Below are 24,542 nucleotides of genomic sequence, written 5' to 3'. Positions count from 1 at the left end.
ATTCCATTTTTCCTTTTTGTCGTAGATTCTTAACACATTCTAGTACTGCATTTCAGATTATTAAATCCTTTTTAATATTTGATGTGAGTATTAGATGCTGTAGTCATTGAATCATTGAAGAGAAAAAAAACATTTTTGTGATGATCCTGTGACATCGAACATTACTTAGCACTTTTGTCTATAAGTTTTCAAAGAAAGATAAGAAAGACTTTTAACTGGTAGATTATGGAAAGAATTTTGGCTGGCTAAACTATGGAAAATGGGAATGTTTCCATGTTACCAAGATAGTATTGCTACTGAGGAAAATGATTTGATGTTAGATGTAACATCTAAAGATTATGTCTCTGATTGTTTTGATCAATAGGCCTTAGCATTTTAAAAATAAGGACTTAATGCTCTTTATGTTATGTTTTGTTTTCTCAATCTCTTATTCAGTTCTAAGTCCAGATGGGTTTTTGGGTAGTAGGAACTGCCTGTATTGGTGGGAGTGTCATCTTAGAACCATGATTTCTGTTATTGTCTTGCATAGAAATAGAGAAAATGAAAACATATGCTTCTTGCTTTTGCTGTGAATATCTGTTGTAAATGTTTGTATCTTTCATTTCTGTCCCTTTCTTTTCTTCTGTCATGTTTGCTGGGGTGAAGGAGAGGCACAGTGGGAATGTGAGGACTTGCTGGGCAGCACTCCCATCTCATTGAACCAAATTATTTGCCTTCTCTTAGTCTGCAACTGAGTCCCTAAATGTTAGTGAGGAAATTTGTGACCACAGACTTCATTGGGCGCTCCGCACTGTGTTAGAACAGTCTGCAGGTGTCAGGTTCACGCCTTATGTCTCTCAGACTTTTAGCACTACACTTTGTCCTCATCCTACTCCCTCGCTGAAAACCTTCTTTCATTCATAGTAGGGGGAGAAAGCATTCACTTCCCTACTTTTGAATCTCTCAACTTTCCAGTGTCTGTACTCACATTGTCTATGACAGAAGTGGTCACATTGTGGGAAGAAGTGTATCTGCTCCTAACAGAAGCTAACCAGTGCAGTTTCCATCTCTTTTCATCTTTTCAAGGAGTTTGCTCCTTGTCCTGCATCTTTATTACTACCTTTCCTACTGAATTGTTCCTTTCCACCTCAAACATGCTCTATTATTATCTTGACTTTAAAAAATCTCTTAATTGTCCCACATTCCCCTCCAGACTCATGTCTTTGCTCCTTTTACAACCAGACTCTACATAAGAGTAGCTGACATATACTGTCTCTTTTTTCTTACCATGCTCCACTTACTTACCTACCAAGCCTAATCTGCCTTTTGACTTCCTTTTTCACTGAAACTTTTTGTCAAAGTCACTAGTGACTTCCATTTTGCCTCAAAAGGATACCTCTTTCTTTTAACCCAGTTGCATTTAGCATAGTGTGTCACTTTTTCTTGAAGCACTTTTCTTTTTTGTTATCTGTGATACCACTTTTGCCTACTTAACTCTTATTAGCATCTCTGGCTGGTTTTCATCAACCATTGTTGATATTTCTTATTCTATAATTACTTGTCAATGTTTTAGTGGAACCCCATAGCCTGTGCTGTCTTCTCTGCATGCACCCTGTCCCTCATAAAATTGTATCAATTCCTGGAGCATTTAATAATCTCCAAATGTATACTGATAATCTGATCTTCTACCCTGAGTTACATACTCCTCTGTCCAACTGATTATTTAACACTTTGTTTTGGTTATCTTTGGACATCTTGGGTCTAATATGTCCAACTATAATTTATCTTCCTACCCTTCCTATCTCCCTGATCTCTTTAATCTTGATAATATCATATCTTAGTAAATTATAATTACTGCATATTTACTTATTTTAACAGACTATGGGTTACTGATTCCTTGCTTTCCTTCATGTCCCTCACCCATTTCATCATCTGTTTTCTCCGTATCTAAGATACCCTTTACTTCTTTTCATCTTACTGGATTGGCCAAAGAGTTCTCTCATGTTTTTTGCATAAGATGTTATGGAAAAACCTGAATGAACTTTTTGGCCAACCCAGTACTCTTATTCCCTTATACTTTGTTGTCCATCCAGCAGCCAAAATGAGTATTTTAAAATAGTAGATCAGATTATGTAACTTTGCCATCTCAGACTCCTCAAAGACTTTTGATTGCATTTATAAATATAAATAAAAGAGGAAAAAGAACTGAATCTTTATGGCTGGTGCCTTGTTTGCCTTTCTAGGCACATTTCATGCCATACTCTGTCTTCCTAATGATCATTACACTGTAGCTGTGCTGATTTCAGTTCAGTTCCTTGAATATTCCAACATTTCTTCTGCCTCTTTCTTTTGGATTTTGAGTCTTTGTAACAAACTCACTGATCTCTGTATTTGAGAAGCTCTTCCCTTGGCTCTTCCTTTTTTTTTGGTTCTCAGCTCAAATGTCACCCAAGGGAGGTCTTGCATAACTCTCATAGCTAGATTCATCTTCCTTTTCTTCCTGCCCCAGAATTTTATTGTGTCTTGAATAGCCCTGCTTATCTCCTGAAAAGTTATTAGAATTTGTAATTATTTTTTATTGATTTGTTTATGACTATTTGCTCATTTGAATATGCTCTCATAAAGACAGATTTTGTCTATCATAAGCCTCTTAAAGGTACTGTTAAGTCCCTTAAGCTGGTATAACCTGTGTAAGATATATTTAGCTATTTGATAGTCTTTATAGTTTCAGTTCCATTTCATTCATTCTGGATGTTTCCAGTAGGCTTCACAGATTTGATGATATCTAGGGAAGCTGCTCTGAATAGATATCCAGTTATTTATTGTTTTTGAATTCATTATTTGCCCTTGGCTGTCCAGACAACATAAAACTGGATACTTTTTTCTTACTTTATTCCAGAAATATTCTGTGTTAACTTATGGAAATACTTGTAAAAAATCATTTTGGTACATGATGAAATCAGGACAGGTAAAAATAAATACGGGTAGAAGAAAAAATGGAGCCCCAGTGACATGAATATATGAAGTGCATACCTGAAGAATAGTGTATCTAGAGGGGGCCGCTGAATGGGCTTTGAGTTTTGTAGCTGAATTAGGAAGATAATATACTCAAAGGGAATTTGAAGTCAGTTGGTCACTCTCTTTTTAAAATTCGAATTTCTTCACTCTCTGTATTCTTGAATTTTATTTTTATTCACATAGACTGTTTGAAACTACATTCTATATACATAGAATCTGATTAGACATTTTGATTCGCATTCATGGTCTTTTCTTGAATGTTTAACAAAAGATGGTGCTTTTGGAAATATGGTTATTAGATTACCTATTTGAAGACCAGCAAGATATGAATATGAGCTGAAATTATATAAGGTTAAAATGATATCTTCATAATTTTATTTATAAAAAGTATTTAAAAGTAACTACAAAATATTTTTTTCTTTCTCAGTAATGCCTGTGAGACATCAGTTTTAGTTTTTCCTCAAACTAAGCCTTTGTGTGTTGTATGTAATTTTTTTCCATGGTAAGTAAGGAGCTTCTTGTAATGAGAGAGTGTTAAATGAGACAGCCATTCCAATGTGTTATACTCTAATTACCTCCTTTGGTCTTATTTTAATTTAAGAAAGAGAAGGTAGTTTCTTTGGATTGGGTAAGGAATATCAGTGCGTAAAAAGTTTAGTTTGGAGGGGCTCACCTTGAGAAGTGTGTCACCTAGAGGATCCATGTGTTTCTAATTAATGGACCACTGCTAAGAGTTGGACACGACTGAGCGACTTCACTTTCACTTTTCACTTTCATGCATTGGAGAAGGAAATGGCAACCCACTCCAGTGTTCTTGCCTGGAGAATCCCAGGGATGGGGGAGCCTGGTGGCTGCCATCTGTGGGGTCGCATAGAGTCGGACATGACTGATGCCACTTAGCAGCAGCAGACCATGAGAACTGAATTTTTTTATGATAGTACATAATGACTTATGTGTGGATTCCTGCTTATTTACAGATTTCTGTGTTGGCTCAGGTTTTGACATTTATTTAGGTCTATTCAGGATCTTTATGGCAGAATTGAGCTCTGTTGAAAAATTCCTGGGAAAGTAAAAACTCTGTTGTATGGCATAGCAAAGCAAACTTTTCAAAGCTCAGATAATCCAGTTTACAGTTTCCTTTAAAGGGTCAGGGTCTAGTCAGATGAGATATGTGCAATTTAGAGAGTAGAAAAAAGTGGAAATATTAGGTTAATGAACACTTTGGGGAAGCTAAAGAGGAGATCAGAGGAACTTGTAAATCAGTAAAGGAATGACCAATTCTGATTTCGGAGGTAGCAGTGAATGGTGACATGAAGTGAGATCTTAGTTCCTTGCCCAGGAATTGAATGTGTGTAGCCTGGCCTCCCTGGTAACTCAGTGGTAGATAATCCATCTGCAGTGCAGGAGACGCAGGCTTGATTCCTGGGTCAGGAAGATCCCCTGGAGGAGGTGATGGCACCCCACTCCAGTATTCTTGCCTGGGAAATCCTGTGGACAGAGGAGCCTGGCTACACATAAAAGAGTTGGATACAACTTAATGATTAAACAACAACAACAAAAAGCCTGGATGAAAACCAGAAATCCCAACCATCAGACCAGCAAAGGGCTACTGGCTAGAAGCAAGGTTTCCCTGGCTCTTGCCCCCATTGAAAAATGCATTTCTCATGGAGGCAAAACTGTTAAAACAGGTACAAAGTTTATTATTAGAGACACAGCACAATAAGTGAGAGAGCAGGCAGAGAAATGGTTTAGTTAAAATAGAAGTAAGGCAGAGATGCACACCCTGAGAGAAGGGGTGTGGGCATCCTCCCTAATGTGGAGGGGCACATTTAACTTCCTAAAGGGGGAGTTAAATCATTTATATAGAGCAGTTCTTCCGGGTCTTTATCTTTGGCCAATTACCTGGTTTCTTTTTCCACATCTGACCTTCTTTAGGACCCTCTCCAACACACATGCACAGTTTTTTCCAAAATGATTTCTAGCCCAGAGGCCAGTGGGTCACCTGTGGCATCACACATTATGGGTTGGTACCCCCTCCTTTTGACCCCTGAGGAGCTTTTTTGAACATGCGCAATGTCTCCCTTGCCCCAAGGATAGATAATACTCGATCTCTTGATCTTTTCCTCAACAGAGTTTAGCCCTTCTCTGTTTCTGCCATGGCTAAAGGAGACAAAGTCAGGCTATTTACCCAATTTCTGTTGTTATATCTGTTTCTGAAGGAGGCTGGTTGTAAATATCTAACCTACCTCCTGTCTCAGGAGATGCAAACAGGAGTCCAGTTGTAAGTGTCCGGCCTGAAGCCCATCTTTTTAGCCCCAAGAAACGTAAACATGAGGCCAGTTGTAAATACCTAGCCTGCTGCTGCTGCTGCTAAGTCGCTTCAGTCGTGTCTGACTCTGTGCAACCCCATAGACGGCAGCCCACCAGGCTCCCCCATCCCTGGGATTCTCCAGGCAAGAACACTGGAGTGGGTTGCCATTTCCTTCTCCAATGCATGAAAGTGAAAAGTGAAAGTGAAGTCGCTCAGTCGTGTCGGACTCGTAGTGACCCCATGGACTGCAGCCTACCAGGCTCCTCCGTCCATGGGATTTTCCAGGCAAGAGTACTGGAGTGGGGTGCCATCGCCTTCTCCGAATACCTAGCCTGGAACCCATCTATTTCCTGCCTCTGTTCTAGGAGGAAAAATACCCAAGGATCACCTGGACAAAGGAGCAAGTTGGGAGTGATAGCAAGCAGATAAAGTACCACCAAATTACATGTAAAAATAATCCAGTGTCCAGGACAAAAGAACCTATGTATTGGAAGAGAGGCAGGACTGGAGGTTACAACCAGATGGACTTCGTCGGGTCTGTGCTGTGCTCTGTTTAGTTGCTTAGTCGTCTCTGACTCTTTGCGACCCCATGGCATGTTTGTAGCCCGCCAGGCTCCTCTGTCCGTGGCGTTCTCCAGGCAAGAACACTGGAGTGGGTTGCCGTGACCTCCTCCAGGGCGTCTTCCCAACCCGCGAGTCAAACCCAGGTCCTCCCACATTGCAGGTGGATTCTTTACCGGCTGAGATTGCCTATAGTTCATTGTTGTTTCACATCAGTAGGAATTGTCATTATGGAGACTTGCCTAGATTCTTCAAAAACAAGAAGAGTAGAGTTAGTAATATCAGGAGATGGAAGTACGAATTTCCCATTAGCAGTTCCTGGCTCATTGTTGAGCATTTTGTTGCTGTTGTTATTTTTTTTAATATTAAGCCCAAAGATACTTGTTGTATTCACTTTTGATTTTGGTTAATGTTAGCAAAGACTAAGTCTCCAAGCATTTATTCATATCACAGATAGTATATGTTTGTTTATACATTTTTAAAAGAATGTAATATATATCTATCTTTCATGCCTTTAATATTTCAAACTGCTAACAGTACTATTTGCTCAGACTGGTATTTCTGCTTGGAATTTTAATTCAAAATTTGGCTTTCCTATTTAGTTCTGTGATGACTTCTTTCCCTAGCCTCATTTTTTTTTTTTTTTTGAACTTTTAAACATACAACCAGCCTTGTAAGTAAGCAAACAAATCCTTCTTTGAAAGGCACTGGGAGCATTGAATTATGACATTATCATAACTAAATCTTAATTTTCCAAGTTACAGAACATTACTGCTTGTACTTAGAGCCTGCTACAATAGATTTGCTACACTGTCATCGTCTTGTGGGTCAAGGATGGAGACTCATATCCCCATAAAACATTTGTCAGTGCAAGAGAGATGGTTTGAAACAGCCATGAAGTTGGATAAATATTTTGTGATTTTTTTTTTAAGCATAACTTGATGTATCTGTTATCTCTTTCTTTATAGTAATTTCTTTTGAAGTAAAATGACAAACTTCATGGCTGCATAATAATGCTTTGTTTTATATTGCTAAAAGTGTTACTACTATGCTGACAATAACTATAGAATATGTATAAACTTAAAAAGAAGACAATAATATTGAGCATTACAATTTATTTGTTCGTGAATACTATTCTACTTGATATGGAGAATTTTCTAGGAGGAACTGGCAGTAAAAGACCGATGATACTTGAATTGTGAAATCTTAACTGCCAATTGAATAAAATTCTTTATAAATAGAGGACATGGGAACAAAGGTTAGTATCTCTGGCATGATTGATTCTGAAACAATAAACCAAATTTGCAGTCTTATAATCTATATAAAAGAAGCTGAAGAGTGAAAACTCTGACTTAAAATTCAACATTCAAAAAACTAAGATCCAGTCCCATCACTTCATGGCAAATAGATGGGGAAACAATGGAAACAGTGTCAGACTTTATTTTCTTGGGCTCCAAAATCACTACAGATGGTGACTGCAGCCATGAAATTAAAAGACCCTTGCTCCTTGGAAGAAAAGCCACGACCAACCGAGATAGCACATTAAAAAGCAGAGACATTACTTTGCCAACAAAGGTCCGTCTAGTCAAAGCTATGGTTTTTCCAGTAGTCATGTATGGATGTGAGAGTTGGACCATAAAGAAAGCTGAGCGCCAAAGAAGTGATGCTTTTGAACTGTGGTGTTGAAGAAGACTCTTGAGAGTCCCTTGGACAGCAAGGAGATTCAACCAGTCCATCCTAAAGGAGACCAGTCCTGGGTGTTCATTGGTAGGACTGATTTTGAAGCTGAAGCTACAATACTTTGGCCACCTGATGCGAAGAACTGACTCATTTGAAAAGACCTTGATGCTGGGAAAGATTGAAGGCAGGAGGAGAAGGGGATGACAGAGGATGAGATAGTTGGATGGCATCACTGACTCAATGGACATGAGTTTGAGCAAGCTCCGGGAGTTGGTGATAGAGAAGGCAGCCTGACATGCTGCAGTCCATGGGGTCGCAAAGAGTTCAACCCGACTGAGTGAGTGAACTGAACTGACTAACTGAAAGTTATTTGGTAATTCATATAATGTGCTGTGTCACTGAGAGAAATTCCATCTACTCCCTACATCAAATCTACAACTAATTTCTACCCCTACACTTGGTAGTACATCCGCTTTGTTAGAGTGGATGAAATTTTTATGTACATGTCTAAAGCCAATTCCTCCTCTTAGCTACTGCAGCTCATTTCTTTTGGTCTACTTAAGGACATCATTCCTGCATTTGCCCACTTCTTCTTATCTTCTCTCCTCTTGCCAATTCCGTCAGTATAGAAACATATGTAGTCTGTCTCAAACTAAAGCAAACCTCCCTTGATTCTATTCTCCCACCAACGGTCAGCCAGTTTCTCTTTTCCCCACTCAAAGCAAAACTTCTGGGGAAAGTGCATACGCTTTGTCCCTCTCCTTCTTTACTTCCCTTTTCTCTTGAACCTGTTCCAGTCAAATTTTGGCCTCTGTGACTTCACTGAAATGGCTCTTCTCAAGCCATTTTCTTTGTGGTTATTTCTTGGTTAGTGTCTTTTTCATTGTATCAGCAGGCACAGCTGCTAACTTTATCCTTCTTGAAATACTTTGATCCTTGAACTTACAGAACTTGGTTCACTCACTCCTCCAATCTCCTTTTTGCATTCTCCTTATTCTTGGTGTTCTTCCCTTCAGTTTAGTTCTTAGACTTCTTTATTTTTACTTACTCTTTCAGTGACTGAAAGTAACATGTTCATTGCTGCTGCTAAGTCGCTTTAGTTGTGTCGGACTCTGTGCGACCCCATAGATGGCCGCCCACCAGGCTCCTCTGTCCTTGGGATTCTCCAGGCAAGAACACTGGAGTGGGTTGCCATTTCCTTCTCCCAACATCATCATTGACATCCAGATTTACTGGTGAATTCTAGCCAGTATATATATATTATACTGTATATATTATATACATATATATGTGTGTGTGTATATATATATATATACTGTGTATATACACAGTATATAATATAGTGAGTTGCTACTCAGTTTCTCCATTTGGATACTAATTTTTTTCTTAAGTACGACTTCCTCCTCCTCTGCTCTTCCCTGTCACAATAAATGGCAACTTGATTTTTCCTGTTATCTACACTGAAAATGTTGGGATCACTCTACATCCAAGCTATCAGCAAGTTTTTCTTCCATAACCTGTAACATATATATATTCCACATCCAGATACACTTCCCCTTCTGAGCATTTGTACTTTTTTCTTTGCCTGGAACAGTTTTCCTCCAGATAGCCATGTGGGTTACTCCCTTACATCCTTGAGGTCTTTATTCAAAAGTCATTTTAGGAGAATAATCCTTCCATGATGACCATATATGAAACAGCAGCCAGTCCCCCTCTATCTTCATCACACCTATCTTACCCTGCCCAGTTTACTTGATGGCGCTTATCCCCATTTGACACATAGAAACACATACAAATACACTGTTGTATGTTTTTTTCTCAGAACACACCAGTAGGGACTGTTTTTTGGTTCAATTTTTACTTATCCCAAGAACCTAAAACAATGCCTCATACTTAGTTAGGTATTCAACATTCTCTGCACAATTTCATGTTATACTATTTTTTAGCTATGGCCACTGCTTCAGATGAAGTGTAAGAAAATGTTAAAGATTATGTAAATATTATTCATCTTAAAAAGTAAATAATTCCAGCATAAAAAACATTTTCGCTAAAAAATATGTAGCTTTTACTTTTTAAAGGGCTCTCTACTAATAAATTTCAAGAATTGTTTCCAACTGTAGTAACTTTTTCATAATCTTAATTATTATCTGGTTGAAATTTGTAAAGTAGCTTTTGTATATAGGTTAAATGAGATAACTGATAGTTTCTAATTGTTGTACAAGGAGATGCAATCTGGAAAGGAATGTTCACTTTTAAATGTTTTGCTATGAAAGATTTTACTTACACTCTGTATAACTACATAAATATTCTTAGAGAACTCTGTCTTCTTCATCGTAGTTAAACAGAAGCATTTGGGTATATAAGTGTGTATAGTGTATCAAAATTTAATGATCAGTAATTTTTTATGAGTAGTTTGCTTTTAGTATTCCTCTGTGAGATGTGTTTTATTTATACCTTTCTCTCTTTAAAGTATGATTGTATTCTTACTATTTTCTGTTTTATTACTATCTTTTCATCTTTCTTTTCCTATCTGTATCAGAATTTCTAAGGGGGCCTGAGATAGCTTTGCTCCGTAAGCGCCTGCAACAACTGAGGCTTAAGAGGGCTGAGCAGCAGAGGCAGCAGGAGCTAGCTGCGCGTACCCAGCAACAGCCTTCCACTTCTGATCAGTCTTCTCATGAGGGCTCTTCACAGGACCCTCAGACTTCAGGTTATTAATATCAAGTGTCCTTAAGCAGCTGGTAGAGTTTTTTTGTTTGTTTGTTTTTAACACTGCTGCTGTGTATAAGATGCTTCTCTTTTCCCCTTCCAAAGAAAGCTGATGCGCCTGAAGCTTTTCCCTTCATTTCTAGTATATGGTGAAATTTATCATCATGTGGCTAGAAGGACAGATTGCCAACAGCACTTGCTAGCGAGGCGAATATAAAATAATCTCTTATTTTATTTGTAATTTTAGAGAAGGACAAATATTTATTACTTCTACAGTTAATGAGCTACCCCATCTAATAATCTAGTGAATTTGGAGCCTGCATTGATATTTCTATTGATATTTTCTGTATGTCCAAATGATATCTGTGCTTATGGCTCCTAGCTCCTCCTCTGTTTTTTTTTTCTTCTTTTTTTTTTTTTTGCTTTAAGAGTTAACCAGTACTTCTATTACCACATAAACATAGTAATGCTAGATTTTGGCCAATAATCTGCTTCTGTAGTCATTTGAAAATTTTCAGTATTTGCTTTCGTAGTCCTCCGACACATAATCAACTTTCTCATATGTGGGACAGGAAAAATATTCTGGTTTTATGTTCCTGTTCTTAATATATAAAACTCTGATAAGACAGTAATAATTCATTGAGTATTTTAGTGGCTCACTTTTTTTTAGTAGCCAAAAAGCTCATGATGCTCAGTAAACATCTGTTGAAAGAATTAGTGAAAGACACAGCATAAAATTATTTGTCAACCTAATTCTTTCAAGAAGGATAATAAATATACATCCTATACTATAGTTTCTGTAGTAGGTGCTGTCATACTAATGAAATTTACTACTTTGACATACTTTATTTTGCCACTCTAAGGAGTGATGAGTTGGGAGTTAATTACTTTGAGAACTCTGACTAAATTACTTGGAATTAATCTGTATATTGTTAGAACTGGATAACCTCTTCTATACAAATAAATATCTGTTTCCACTAAGTGCTGTGGTAACAAAAAGCATATTATACAATACCATGGTGAAATAAAATAGATTTAAATAACTGCAGTATAGATGTGATGTTTGGAACAAATTATGGACCTGATGTTTAACTTGCTGTTATATAAATAGAATATCAGTGAAGCAAAGATATTTTTCTCTCACCCATTTTTTTACCCATAGAGCAATCTTTTCCCATATATTAATAAGAAAGTTTGAATAGATTGGAGCTGTAACATTTAGTATCAAGACATTTCGCTATGATTCTGTGCTGTATAGCACAGGGCTTCCCTGGCGGCTCAGTGGTGAAGAACTCAGCTGCCCGTGCCAGAGACGTGGGCTTGATCCCTGGGTCAGGAAGATCCCCTGGAGAAGGAAGTGGCAGGCCACTCCGGCATTCTTGCCTGGGAAGTCTCATGAACAGAGGAGCCTGGTGGGCTGCAGTCCACGGGGTTAGGGAGCGGGAGGGACACGACTGAGCGCACACACGCTTAGCACAGGGGCTTTAGGAGTGAGACGTACAGCACGGAAAACAATGAGGAAGAGAAAATGTCTCTGCATGTATAAGTGCTTTTAAAACGCTGAAATTCAGCAGATAACAAACCAAGTATTAGAGGGATTATAGAACAAAACTGCCTACATTATTGGTAGAGAAATGTACACTGTGGACATTAGGAAAATATTGACACTGAGTCTTTATATCTAATTCATCAATTTGAATTGAGACCAGTTCTTTTAAGAATCAAAAAGTTTTAGGGTGGTTAAATGTTTTTTGTGAAATAAGATGCTGTTTTCCCCACTCTTAGCATCATTCTTATTAAATAATAAGTAGTTTGATAACCAGTGCATTTGTGGTGATTTTTGAAAAACCAGTGTTGAGTTAGACACCTTGCCAGTTTTGAAGCTGAGAAACACATTAATCTTATTTTTTGTTATTGAACAAATTGCTCGGGTCCCTGAGGCTGCCCACATGGACCAATATTAGAAGCCCTTAGTGCTACAATGTATGTTTGCTCTCTTCCGGTACAGTGTGAGATGGATTGTATACGTCTGTATGCTTTTTGTCTATATGCTCTATATGTATATGCCATATGCCTTTAGACATAGCATTCATATAAGACCACTAGTAATCTAACCTGTAACATGCCCTAGGTTCATTTGCTAGCGTTACTTTTATCTTGTTCTTTCTTCACATGTCAGGAACACTGTCTGGTAGCTAAAAACTTTAAGAACTGAGCTGAATAATGTATTGTTAGTTTGTTACAAGGAATATCTTGTCCATTTAGTAAATCTTGAAAAGGAGGAAAGATGAGTTGACTTAATGTAAAATTCTTCATTTTGGAACATCCAAGTTATAGAAATACAGAGTAGAAATTAAATTTATGAAATTCAGCAGGGAGATTGGTTGTATTTGAACAACAACTCACGAAACATTTTCCTACATTTCATGATGTATGAATACAAGTTTGGATGTGTATATTATGGGCATTAGTTGATCCATTCACTCATACTAGATATTACTACTAAAATCATGAATATAGTTAGCAGAAAATTAGCATTCTATATTTTAACTTTTTAACGATAGACGAATGCTCAGTTCTCATAAAACATTTTCCCATTATGTCTTGATATCTCATAGTGTCAGCAAATGATGATACTATCAGTAAATTATATTTCTATCATCATCTCACCTGTTTAAGCCTTTTAGGTATAAGATACTCAAAGGAGACATTAATGTAATTTCGGAAACCAAGAAATTTTAACAAATGCAGAATTTCTGAGTGACTACATTGTCTGGTAAATATTTTATTCTCTTTTCAAAGTATAGGACTCATGAGAATATTTTGTGACAGGATAAGTGTTAGATGAAGCTACCTAATACTTAATTTCTGTAGGAAAATGGCATCAAACCCTCAAGCCATTTTATAGAGTCTACATTTTAATGGGGTCAAATGAGAACGTGTCTGATGCCAATTTTTCTTGGCAGTTGAAGACTAAAACACCATTCTAAGGCATCAAACAGTAAAATGAGCTGTATAAGACAGATTGTAACATATGTTTTAAACAGTTCTCCAAGGCACCAAGCAGTATTTAAAATGGGCTGTATAAGATAGATGTTAATATACATTTTAAACAATTCTCCCCTCCCATTTTTTCAGCTGTGAAATTAGAATTTCATGGGGAAGTTCTAATGTAAAATACATAAATGACACTGTTGAGATTGAACATAAAGAAGAGTGTTAAGAAATGCCAGCTTAATTCCTTGTCCCTCTTGCCACCCCCAAGCCGCCTCTGCTCTCAGAAGCACAATTCAAAAACCACTGCCTTAAAACAAGTTTTGACACCTGTAAATGATAATTATTCATAGCTAATTTCTAATATTTTATTTTTCAAAATTAGTGTATATTTCTATAAAATATTCACATTTTTAGTTTTAAAAAAGTGCACTTTTTTTAGACTTATAGGAAATACATCACAACTCGTTTCTAATCTTTCAGTGATTTTTTTTTTAATCATAAAGAGATGAATTTACTTTTATCAGATCACTTGTCTAGGTGTTAGACTGGCTGAGTTCTTATTCCTGGCCTTATGAAAAATGACCTTGGGCGGGTCATTTGGCTGCTTTATGCCTCAGTTTCCCAATTATTGATTTATTTAGTTAGCGTGGCATAAGGATGGGATAGAGAATACTGTATAAAGTTTTTATACTCCTATATAGAAAAGTACACATAATATTGGACTATCTTAATTATAATAGCTTTAACTTACTGTTAATACCTAAAGATATCCTCATATTCCAACCGTGAAAGGTTGATAGTATTCAGGGTTTTGAATGAGCTGTATGTATGTTTTTCAGATGAATGCCATAAACAGCTGTGGCAAAGGCATTCAGCATATGGCTGATTTTAAACCCGACTCTTTTTTTCCATTTCAGGTCCCCTGAAGTCATGGGTTGCTGGCTCCTGCTCAGAGTGACAACACCCTGTGGAGTCTGCTGGTACTGGCCCAACCACCACAGAGCCCCACTGGAGCATGGAGCCAGCCTAGAGAGGGTGTCAGGTAGGAACTGTTTTTTCACTTTATGGCACGGTTTTGCCAATTGGAAAAGAAAAAAGTAATTTTTATACCCCATAAAGGGTATGAAACATTGGTGAATATTTTAAAGGGCTTTTCAAAACTGAGCCATATTGGAAAAAATCAGCATTTACCCAGTCCTCTGAAAACAGTCTTCTGTACAACATCCAGTTCCCCACAGTGTCCATGATGTCAGTTACATGTAGCACTTCTTAAGTGGATGCATTTGACCCACGATTTTAGTGTTTATAACGTGAGCGTTTAGTAAATCAGATGTGATATTGACTTAGTTCTGCAAGTACTTTTCAACAACTTCAAATGATAGGGTCTTAAGCAACACAGTGATGGGTCGCTTAGGACTTTAAACATGGGACTGTGCTCCATGTTTTTCAGAACAGCATCCTATCATCATTTTTCTTTTCTTTGTCCTTTAATTATTATTTTTCATTCAACACTATGTTTGAGAAAAACAAGCAAGTAGTAACATTAGTTGACCCTGTCCTATGTGCTGTTGAAGTAGTTTACATAGATTATCTCATTAAATCCTCACAAGAACAGTATGTGGTAGATACCATAATTATCCCCATTCTACAGATGGAGAAACTGAGACTTACAGACGTTAAATAACTTGCCCATGATTACAATATTACTGAGTAGAAAAGCCAGATTTGAACCCAGGGAGTCTGACTAGAGTCTTTGTTATTTAAATTATAATTTTTTATTTTTTCATACAGTTAAGAAAGTTTGAATGTCAAAGGGCTAAAGAATTTTCTCAAAACTAGAACATGAAATGTTTGGAGATATATAGTAATTAGGCATGAGGCACTTTGGCTTAGACTGAAGGAGCTTTTGCTTAAAGCTTATCTCTACTTTAAAAATAATAATTTAAGAGACTGGCAATAAGCTGACCAACTGTACTGCATGTTGTAATAAATTATCATGGGACCATATAGTGAATTTTTCTTTTGTGATAGTGCTTTCTAGAAGATATTTCACAGAGAGTTGGAGTAGAGTATGCAAACATTGAAGCAATCAGCATTGAATTAACACTTATTTTTTAAAAATATTAGATATTCTGATTATTATATTAATATTTGGAAGCATTTCTGTAAATTAGAAGTTATAGGTATTATATTTATGAATATCTAGTGATACAGAAACATTTTACTTCAAATGTTTATGTAACAGGAAAGTAATCCTTTCAAAAACAGTTGCATAGTACCCAAAATTAAAAATAGAATGGAAGCAATGATCAAGAAGGATTTCTTCTTAAAAATTGGTCTTCAACATGTGAAGAAAGATTATTCCCCAGATACATATAACATCTGGACAGACTGTAAAACCCAGAAGGAAGACCTTTTAGTTTAACATTATCTTTCTGCCTTAACCTAAGTTTCATTAATTAAATACTTCAAGAGTTTGAAAATACACAATTCTTTGAGATGACAGCATTGTAGAACCTTTCTCAATGTGTTTTATTTAAAAACTTGCATAAGATGCACTTTATTTCAAAAGATTTGTGCATTCCATAATATTCGTGAAAAAATGAAATATTTGAAAAAAGATTGCATGGAAAGTTGTTCTCAGGTTCTTAAGAAGAGTATAATGGAATGTATAATGGATCCAAAGGGATAAAAAATATTTCATAAGAGGCTTTCTAGGAAGACTTCCCAATATTTATTTCACTGACTCACTTTTTTTGTTTTTCTTAAAGAATATAATTTTGTTTTTTTCCAAAGATTGACTCATCTGCTAACTCAGAAATTGATATTTGAGAAGTCTTATAAAGGAAAGTAAAGCATGGCTAGATTAGGGAACCAATTAAATTACCATCATTCCATTTTCTTTTTTGTTTAGCACAGATCTGGTGGTGCTTCCCTGGTGGCTCAGAGGTAAAGAATGCCCGCCTTTGCAGGAGGTGTGGCTTTGATCCCTGGGTTAGAAAGATCCCCTGGAGAAGGAAATGGCAACCCACTCCACTATTCTTGCCTGGAGAATCCCATGGGCAGAGGAGTCTGGTGGACTACAGTCTATGGGATCACAAAAGAGTTGGACACAACTTAGTGACTAAACAATAGCAACAGATTTGTTGACCTGAATATTCTAATGAAGCAATGATAAGGATACTATTATTTAAATGATGATCATGCTTTATGAAAATCTAGTAGTATAAAAATTTATGACCAAACTGGTTACCTCAAAAGGTAGACAGTTTGAAATTGATACAAGTAGTCCTGGTAGCGGGGTTCAGAGTTTTAAGTGTACAAGCAGTCAAGTGGTATAAAATTGCTAAGAATCAAGGATATATTAGAAAACTTAGCTATTGAGTTATGGTCACTCATAAATCAAAATACTTACCATTGGAAGAATAACGTGTCATTATAAATAGCTACTGATCAGTCAAAAGTGCAGAGTTTCTATGAACAACATTTGCTAAGAACTGGAGCATAGGCTGGTAGAAACTAGGAATTATTCTTACATTTAGTGGAGAGCTCTGTATGCTTGCTATCCACATTTTCTCTTTTCCTGTAGCTCTACTAGGACGCTGGAACCCAAGCCAGTAATAGTAGCCACCTCCTTCTGTTCCCTCATGCCTTTCTTAGTTACCAGATCTCTGGAATGACCAGGAAGAAAGGAGAGTGTTAGACTTAAAAATATTGTGACTTGTCCTCTGTCACACAGCTAGGTTATTGTCAAAACCAAAGTTGGAATCAACACTGACTAATTCTAGACTGGTGCTTTTTCCATTTCATCATGCTGCCTTACTTTATAGGAGTGTTTTTCAAACAGTAGAACCTATTTATTTATAAAACAAATTCTTTTACATAGAAACTCAGTGTATCCAAAGGGTAAAAATAAAACATTATGTTTGAAGCCACGGTAGAAAGCGTGAAGCCCAAAGTGTAAGCCTTTTCATTGCCTTTCTTTTCCTTTTCTCACCAGGCACCTAAAGAAACCAAAGGCTTCACAGTGCAGTTTTAATATTCACCACATACCATAGAGTTTTTAAAAGTTACTATGTTTCTGTAATGGTAATTACTTCATTAAATATTTCTCATAAACCATTTTCCTTGTCTTATGTCTTTGAGTTCCTTTTTCAACTCAAGATAACATCTAGCTAAGTGTAGTGAGCATTTCATTTCATGCTTTGAATCCTCCAATCCAAAATAAAGCCATCTTAAGGAGCTGGAAAGAAGGTTTGAGAAAGACAAGGAGTCTTTCTTTTGGTGAGGGAGATACTCTGTTTCTGTTTTATCTACCTTGCACCTTGTGCCTGTGCTAAATGAATTTGATAAAAAGTATATGCATGGAAGTAGAAGAACATTTTCTCATTCTCAAAGTTACTAAATGCTTGCCTGAAATAACATATCTTAAGCACATGGCCTTGCTTACTCACTGCTTGGGAAATACACCACAGTACTTACTTCTATTCCCCACCATTATACATTTGTTTCTTAAGCTTAGAGATGATCATGACATTGCTGTGCAGTTTTCTGCTGCTTACTTTTAAGTTAAAATCTCATTTTTGTTTCAGATTCTCCTTCTTCTGTGGTTAACAAACAGCTTGGATCCATGTCACTTGACGAGCAACAGGGTGCGTGCAACAGGAGATGCGCTATGCCCATCCATCCATAGTTTTATTGCAATGCATAAACCAAGCTCTCTTTCACTTTTTCATATCATTTCATTGTGATCTATGGTCTGATAGTCAGTATTTTGTCGGTTAAATTATCTTAGGTGGTATTATGCCCAAAGGGCCTCCTTGGCCTATACAAATTATTTTCTGTGTAAGCTAATTTCTTTGAAATCTCTTCCTATAACAGTATTATATGTATATAAAAAAGATCCCTTTTTACAAATTCTAGCTGTCATAAAATTGTATAACTGTGGGTGTGAGGTTAGCATATTACCTAGTGGCTACTTTTAGAAAAGTTATTTGAGCATAAAAATGTTCTGTATTACTACATTGCTGTCATAATACTTGGTTTTGTCTCACTTGTCTGATGCTTGAACTCTAGGTAGCTTTAACTTTAAGAAATATGATTATCAATGCAGAGATAAGCTCCAAAGTCACCAATCAGAAGGGAAAATAACTTCCACGTCCACTTGCCTTCTGAAGTAGGAGAGGTATATAGTCCACTTTGGAGCCTTGAGCAGAGTTGATGAAGTAGATTTTACAAATATTTTTCAAGAATGTGAAAGTAACTTAGCCCCAAAGCCATAAACTTTTAGTTGGCTAAAAGTTTACATATGTAGGGTGACTCATTTGTCATTGGGGAAATGAAATACTGCTGAAGTACCTATTTAGTATGAAATAGATCTAATTTTAACTGTCTTCTTGGAGAATTATTCAAAAACTAATTCTGGAACAAATTAGAAAACTCCTGTACATCTGATCTTAAATTGTTGTTTATAGACCTGAGATGGCAAATATTTGCTATAGGTTTTTCTGTTCTTGAGAATGAATGAATTCATAAGTGAATTTGAGAACTAAGAAATTATGGTGTTTTATCTTTATACATTTATTGCAGAGGTATTAACAGTAAAGAATGATTAAAGTGTAAAACACAATTATAATATTATATATAATATATTGTACTACTGTTTAGAATTGCTCTCTAATCAAATAATCTTTTTTTGGGTAAGGCTATATGAATGTAAATACTACTGAAGAGTTTGTAGCCAAATTCATATTTTATTTAATCTTACAGAAAAATTTCCATGGAATTATGTCGAATATTATATTTATGTTGTAATTAATTTATATATGTTATGACATATGACAGAAAGAAATGAGAATAAAGGATAGCTCCCAGATTTTTGCCATCAATGCCTGGGTAAACGATTCCATTTACTAGGGTAAGCTAGTTCGGGGGCAGAAATCAGGAGTATTTTGGGGGCCATGTAAAGCATATTTGCCTTTTAGTTATGAGTGGAGATGTTATATAAAAGGTCAGATATTGAGTAGGCTTGGCAGAAGCTGCATGGTGACAGACCATCATCAATGTAACTTGGTAAGAAGTTCTCTGAGCAGAAATGTTCAAATGACACCATATCCAAATGAATTAAGTCCTGAGGTTTTACATGCCTTTTTATTCAGCAGTACATCTTTTAATGTCCTGGGGACTTCTACATTACAGGGTTTTATCACCTAGAGGTAACGTCTACTAAAAAAGTGAACTGAAACTCCCCACTGCTGTCTTTCTCACCTGGACTAATACAGTAACCTCTTAACTGGTCTCCTCACGTCCTGTCAGGCTGCATCTGTTATCTCCAGGCAGAGTAAAGTTTTAAAAATGTAAATCTAAGCATATTGTTATTCACTTGCCTAAAACTTTTAAACTGTTTGCCCTTGCTGCTGCTAAGTCACTTCAGTCATGTCCGACTCTGTGCGACCCCATAGACGGCAGCCCACCAGGCTCCCCCGTCCCTGGGATTCTCCAGGCAAGGACGCTGGAGAATTTAGTTTGCCCTTAAGGCAATCTAAATCCATGCCTTGGCTTGCAAGGCCCTACACTCCTGGCCCATTCTCTCACTCACTCGGCTCTTGACAATTTGGCCTTCTTTCAGTTTTTCTAACACTCTAAGCTCATTTCCCTCTTAAATCTCTTGTGAATGCTGTTGTCTCTACCAAAATGTTTTTGTCTTCAGCAAGTTGTACTCATCAAAACTCACTTAGATACTAGTTTTCCAAAAGTAGAATGACATTTTAATCTAAAGTAGTTCTCCTCTCTTAATCTCTTTGTGACCTGCTGTCCTTCATCACATTTGTCAAAATTCATAATCATACCTTTATTTAAGGGATTGTTTGATACGTGTCTTTCTGTATATTCTCTGAATGTTTTCATTCATTATAGTATATTCAATGCCTAACACCATATCTGTTTTCATTAAACAGTAGAGATTTGTTGAATGAGTGAATAAAACAATTGTTTAAGCAGTGAGATGCCCTGGGAATTATTCTAGCTTGGGAGAAACATGACCAGGTTTACGTGTTGGATCATTTTGGCATCTGTGTAGATGGTTGATTGGAAGGGAGTAAAATTGAAAAGAGCAAGACCATGTAAAAGGTCACATGACCTGTTGCAGTAGGCCAAGTGAGAGATGATGAGGGAATGAGTAATTCGATCTCAAAAGTATAGCAGCTGGAAAGGAGAAGAATGGGCAGGTTTTTTTTTTTTTTTTTTTTTTTTTTAATATTTAAGAGCTAGAATTGATGGGACTTTGAGAAAGATTAGTTTTTAAAAATGAGAGAGTGATACCCAGGTGTCTCAATGGGGCAGCAGATAGTAATGCTGTCAACTAGGATAGGGATTTCAAGAGAAACTTCCAGTTACAGGGGAAAAAAGATACATGAGATCTTCTTGATATGTTTAGTCTGGATTACCTTTGGACATCAGATGGAGAAATATCATAGTTTCTGGAAGTCACCAGAGAAGTCTGAGGTGGAGATAAAAATAGGAATTGTCAACTTACAGATAACAGTTGAAATGGTGAGAGTGGATAAAATGGTCTAGGAAGAGAGGATTAAGTGAAAAGAGGAAAGTCTACACTACAAAGAGCAAGCCGAGAAAAGGACCTGGCTGAGGAGACAGAAAAAGAGTGATCTGAGAAACAGGGCAGAAAGAATGCTGTATCCAAAGTCACAGGAAAAGTAAGGTTCAGGGAGGAACTCGTCAGTAAGTGCATTGTGACATAGGGCTGTCAGGTATAAAAAGGACAGAGACATTTTCTTGAATTTGGCAGTGCTTTGGCATTGCAGTTATTATGTGGAGGCAGAAACCAGATAGTAGTGGTTGGAGGAGAAAGATTTTTTTTTAAGTGGAGACATTGTTATGTAGATGACTTTCTCAGTAAGCTTTTCATTACAAATGAAAAGACAGAGAAAAGGTAATGTCTAGGAGGGAGTTACAATTTCAAAACTGAGTATGTTTATAAAAGTAAAGAATCTTTGTAGATGAGTATGTATAGGGAATAATTGATATCCTCAGATAAGCTATTTTAATCTTTGACGAGACCCTTGTTCTCCATTTTACCTTGTAGAGTGGAAAAATTAGTACATTAAATAAGGTTTTTCCTGAATATATAATAATTAAGCATATTTTAAATTTCTTTTTTCTTTCAAGAGACACTAATACATTTTTTATTGATAATTCAGTTTTATACTTACCTGACAGTGTTCATCTTCCAGATGTCCAGGTGCTTTTACATGTTGCTTAATTTAATTTCCCAAAGAGTTCATAGATTTTCTTTATTTTGATTTAGGGATTACCAGGATAAAAATGTTACTAATAAAAAAATTTTAATTGACATAGTAATTGACATGTTTCACTGCAAAGATTTATTTTCTTTCACTAATTATGTATACATTATTGAACTGATTGATTGCAGTCAGTGTTTTCATGTATTTAATTTTGAATTTTTTAAAAAAGCTTAGTCTAATATATTTAGTTTAAACCTTAAGACCATAAATGCAGCTATCTGGCTGCCTCAATAGTTTTTGTTTTATTAAACTGTTTTTTAAAGAAATAAGTGTACAGCATATATGTTGTTTTTCTCCTGTTGTGAAGTACTTTGCTGTAAAACTTAGAGCTGTATGTACACACATTAACAACCCTTATGTGCTAATTAGAAACTATTTAAGCACAGTTACATTTGTCCTGCATTTAGTTTGAATAATATATTCTAATGAGTAGTTTTTATTTTCCTTTTATTTATGTCTCTTTTATGCTTACTATAAGGGGAAAAAGCCTCTTCTGACATGTACTGCTCTTGCCTATTAATAAAACTAGCAGTTTTTTCCTGTTAAAAATATTTAGGCCAGAAATTCTCCCTTCTTTTAGTAACAGTAACAACAATAACAAAAGAAATGTATAATCTTAACATTTAATTTTTCAGAGGGTATAAGGAAATAATTTTGCCTGAGTTTTAAATTATGGCCATGATTATAGTAAGTTGTTTTATATTCATTACAGTGATAATCATTAAGTGGAAGTTGATAATGCCATTAAGTTTAAAACTTATATTTGTAGGCAATTATGCATGTGGCAGACACTCATTTTCTATTCTAGATTTAAAGAAATAAAAATGCTAATTTGGGACATTAGAAACAAATACTGATTATCCATTATTTTAATAAGCAGACTGCTTTTGACATTAATGAAATGTTTACTTACAGAAAGAGACTTGTGAATGGTCAGAAACCAGTAAAACAGATTTTACTAATTCTACTAGGGTAGATTGGGAATGGAAAAACTGAATGTGTCTTGTTAAGTATTATTCCTTTAAGATTATATACTGTCACCAAGTTGAAAGTTTATTTATTTATTTTTTTGTATTCTCTAGAACTAGTTATCACTTAGTTTCTTAGAATGAGGTAGGTCATCTCCTTTTCCCCAACTACTAGTTTAGATTCTAACAATTAGTGATATATTTCATTTTTTGGAAGTTGGGGAAAAGGAGATGAGATAATTCATTTGCTTGTGCTCACTTGTTCCACCTCTTGCTACCCAAGTCATTATCTACATTTTTAGTTAAATTGTTTTCTAATTCAGAATTGTCTATGATAAAAATAGCTCTCATTGAGTTTTAAGTATGTAACTGGCACTGTGTTAAGAATTTTGTATCTATTATCCCATTTGTTGCAGTTTAGTGAGGTAATACCATCCTCATTTTACTGATGAAGAAGCCAAGACTCCAAGAGATATGTAAAGACAAGTGAAATAAGTAGTAGAGTTGTTATCTGTGTATCTGTTTCATTAATTCAACTCATATTAAATGCCTGTTACCTTGTGGCAAATACTAGGCCTGGCACCAGGATGCACGAATAATAAAGCTAATGCTCCCTGTGCTTGGAACATAGAGTTACTTAATAATAGTAATAATAATAGTTATCAACCATAATAATAACATAGACACTTATATTGCATTTTTTGTGTGTGTCAAACATTACTTTGAGCAATTTTTATATGTTAATTTACTTAATCCTCATCACAGTCTTATACAGCAGGTATCATTATTATCCCCATTTTCAAATAAGGAAACTGAGGTAAAGAGAGGTTAAGAAACTTGTCTAAAGTCACACATTGTGTGTCTGTGTTAGGAATGTGGTTCAAATACAAGCAGTCTGGTTCCAGTGTCTGTGATCATAACCAGTACCCTTGGCCTCATCTGACAGTAAGGACAGATGATGTAAAAACTAAATACAAGCATCATATGAGCTTTAAAAGAGGAAACAAGGTTAGTGGGGAACACACGAGTGAGTCTTTGTTTCTTCTGGCACAGGCTCAAGTAAGGTATTCCTGAGAACGAGGCGTCTTAGTTGCAGTCTGAAAGATGATTATATGAGTCAGTTAGGTCAAAGAGAAGGAGTAAAGGAGATAATGGATATTAATAGCATTTGCAGAGGCTCTGAGAAGATCACATTAGAATGACTAGAAGAATCCCAGTATGACTGGGGTGTGCTGTGGCTTCAAGAGATAGGTAGAGTCTGTATTGAGAAGGACCTTTTGAACTTTTTAGGGTTTTAGATTTTAAGAGCAATAGGAAGTGGTGAAGAATTAAAAATAGGACATATGGCCTGATCTCATTTGTTCTGAATAGAATATGAAGAATTGTCTAGAGACTAAATCACTTAGGAGGCTCTCCTTAAAACTCTTATCTCCAATAAGGGTTTTAACCTGATGATAGAAATAAGGTGGAAATGTGGAGAGAGTCAAGAAATATTTAGAATGTAGAGTATATAGGATTTGATGAATGAGGCAAATAATTGAAGAGGAGTCCACAGTATAAACTGCACTAACAACTCCAGAATTTCTATCTGGGAGATGGTTTAGCAGTGAAAACCTGTTTGGAGAGAGAAGGGTGAGGATGTGTCTTAAACCTGCTTTTATACAGTAAATGCAGTGTTTTTGACTTAGATTATACATTTATTTGTGATGGTTTGGGCAAGATAATAATAGAGATTAGGTGACATTTCTAGCGCTCCAAGGGTAACTCCCAAGTTTTGACTGACTATAATTAAATGAGCGTCCACTTCCTAAAATAGGTAACCCTGGAAAAGGAAGAACATATGGAGGAGGATGTGTAGAAGGAGGTAGAGATCACAAACTTAGTTTTGAATATGCTTCAGGAATACCAGACCACCTGACCTGCCTCTTGAGAAACCTGTATGCAGGTCAGGAAGCAACAGTTAGCACTGGACATGGAACAACAGACTGGTTCCAAATA

General features: G+C 36.2%; 1 protein-coding gene across 6 annotated transcripts in view; it reads left to right on the top strand.

The window, feature by feature from the left end:
• DCAF6 (DDB1 and CUL4 associated factor 6) overlaps positions 1 to 24,542 on the top strand; it is a 184,518-nt gene that overhangs the window by 106,241 nt on the left and 53,735 nt on the right. For 2 of the 6 annotated variants that reach the window (XM_052636543.1, XM_052636542.1), the window contains exons 11-12: positions 10,089 to 10,259; positions 17,848 to 17,907. The exons of 2 other annotated variants lie outside the window; for them this stretch is intronic. In XM_052636543.1, the coding sequence (XP_052492503.1) occupies positions 10,089 to 10,259; positions 17,848 to 17,907 (231 nt within the window). The remainder of the gene's footprint in view (positions 1 to 10,088; positions 10,260 to 17,847; positions 17,908 to 24,542) is intronic. 2 more of the 6 variants (XM_052636548.1, XM_052636545.1) reach the window with 2 other exon arrangements.

Source organism: Budorcas taxicolor, chromosome 3 (assembly GCF_023091745.1).
Source record: "Budorcas taxicolor isolate Tak-1 chromosome 3, Takin1.1, whole genome shotgun sequence".
Classification (NCBI taxonomy): domain Eukaryota; kingdom Metazoa; phylum Chordata; class Mammalia; order Artiodactyla; family Bovidae; genus Budorcas; species Budorcas taxicolor.
Note: the sequence above shows the minus strand (reverse complement) of the source record. Positions and strands in the feature narration are given on the sequence as shown.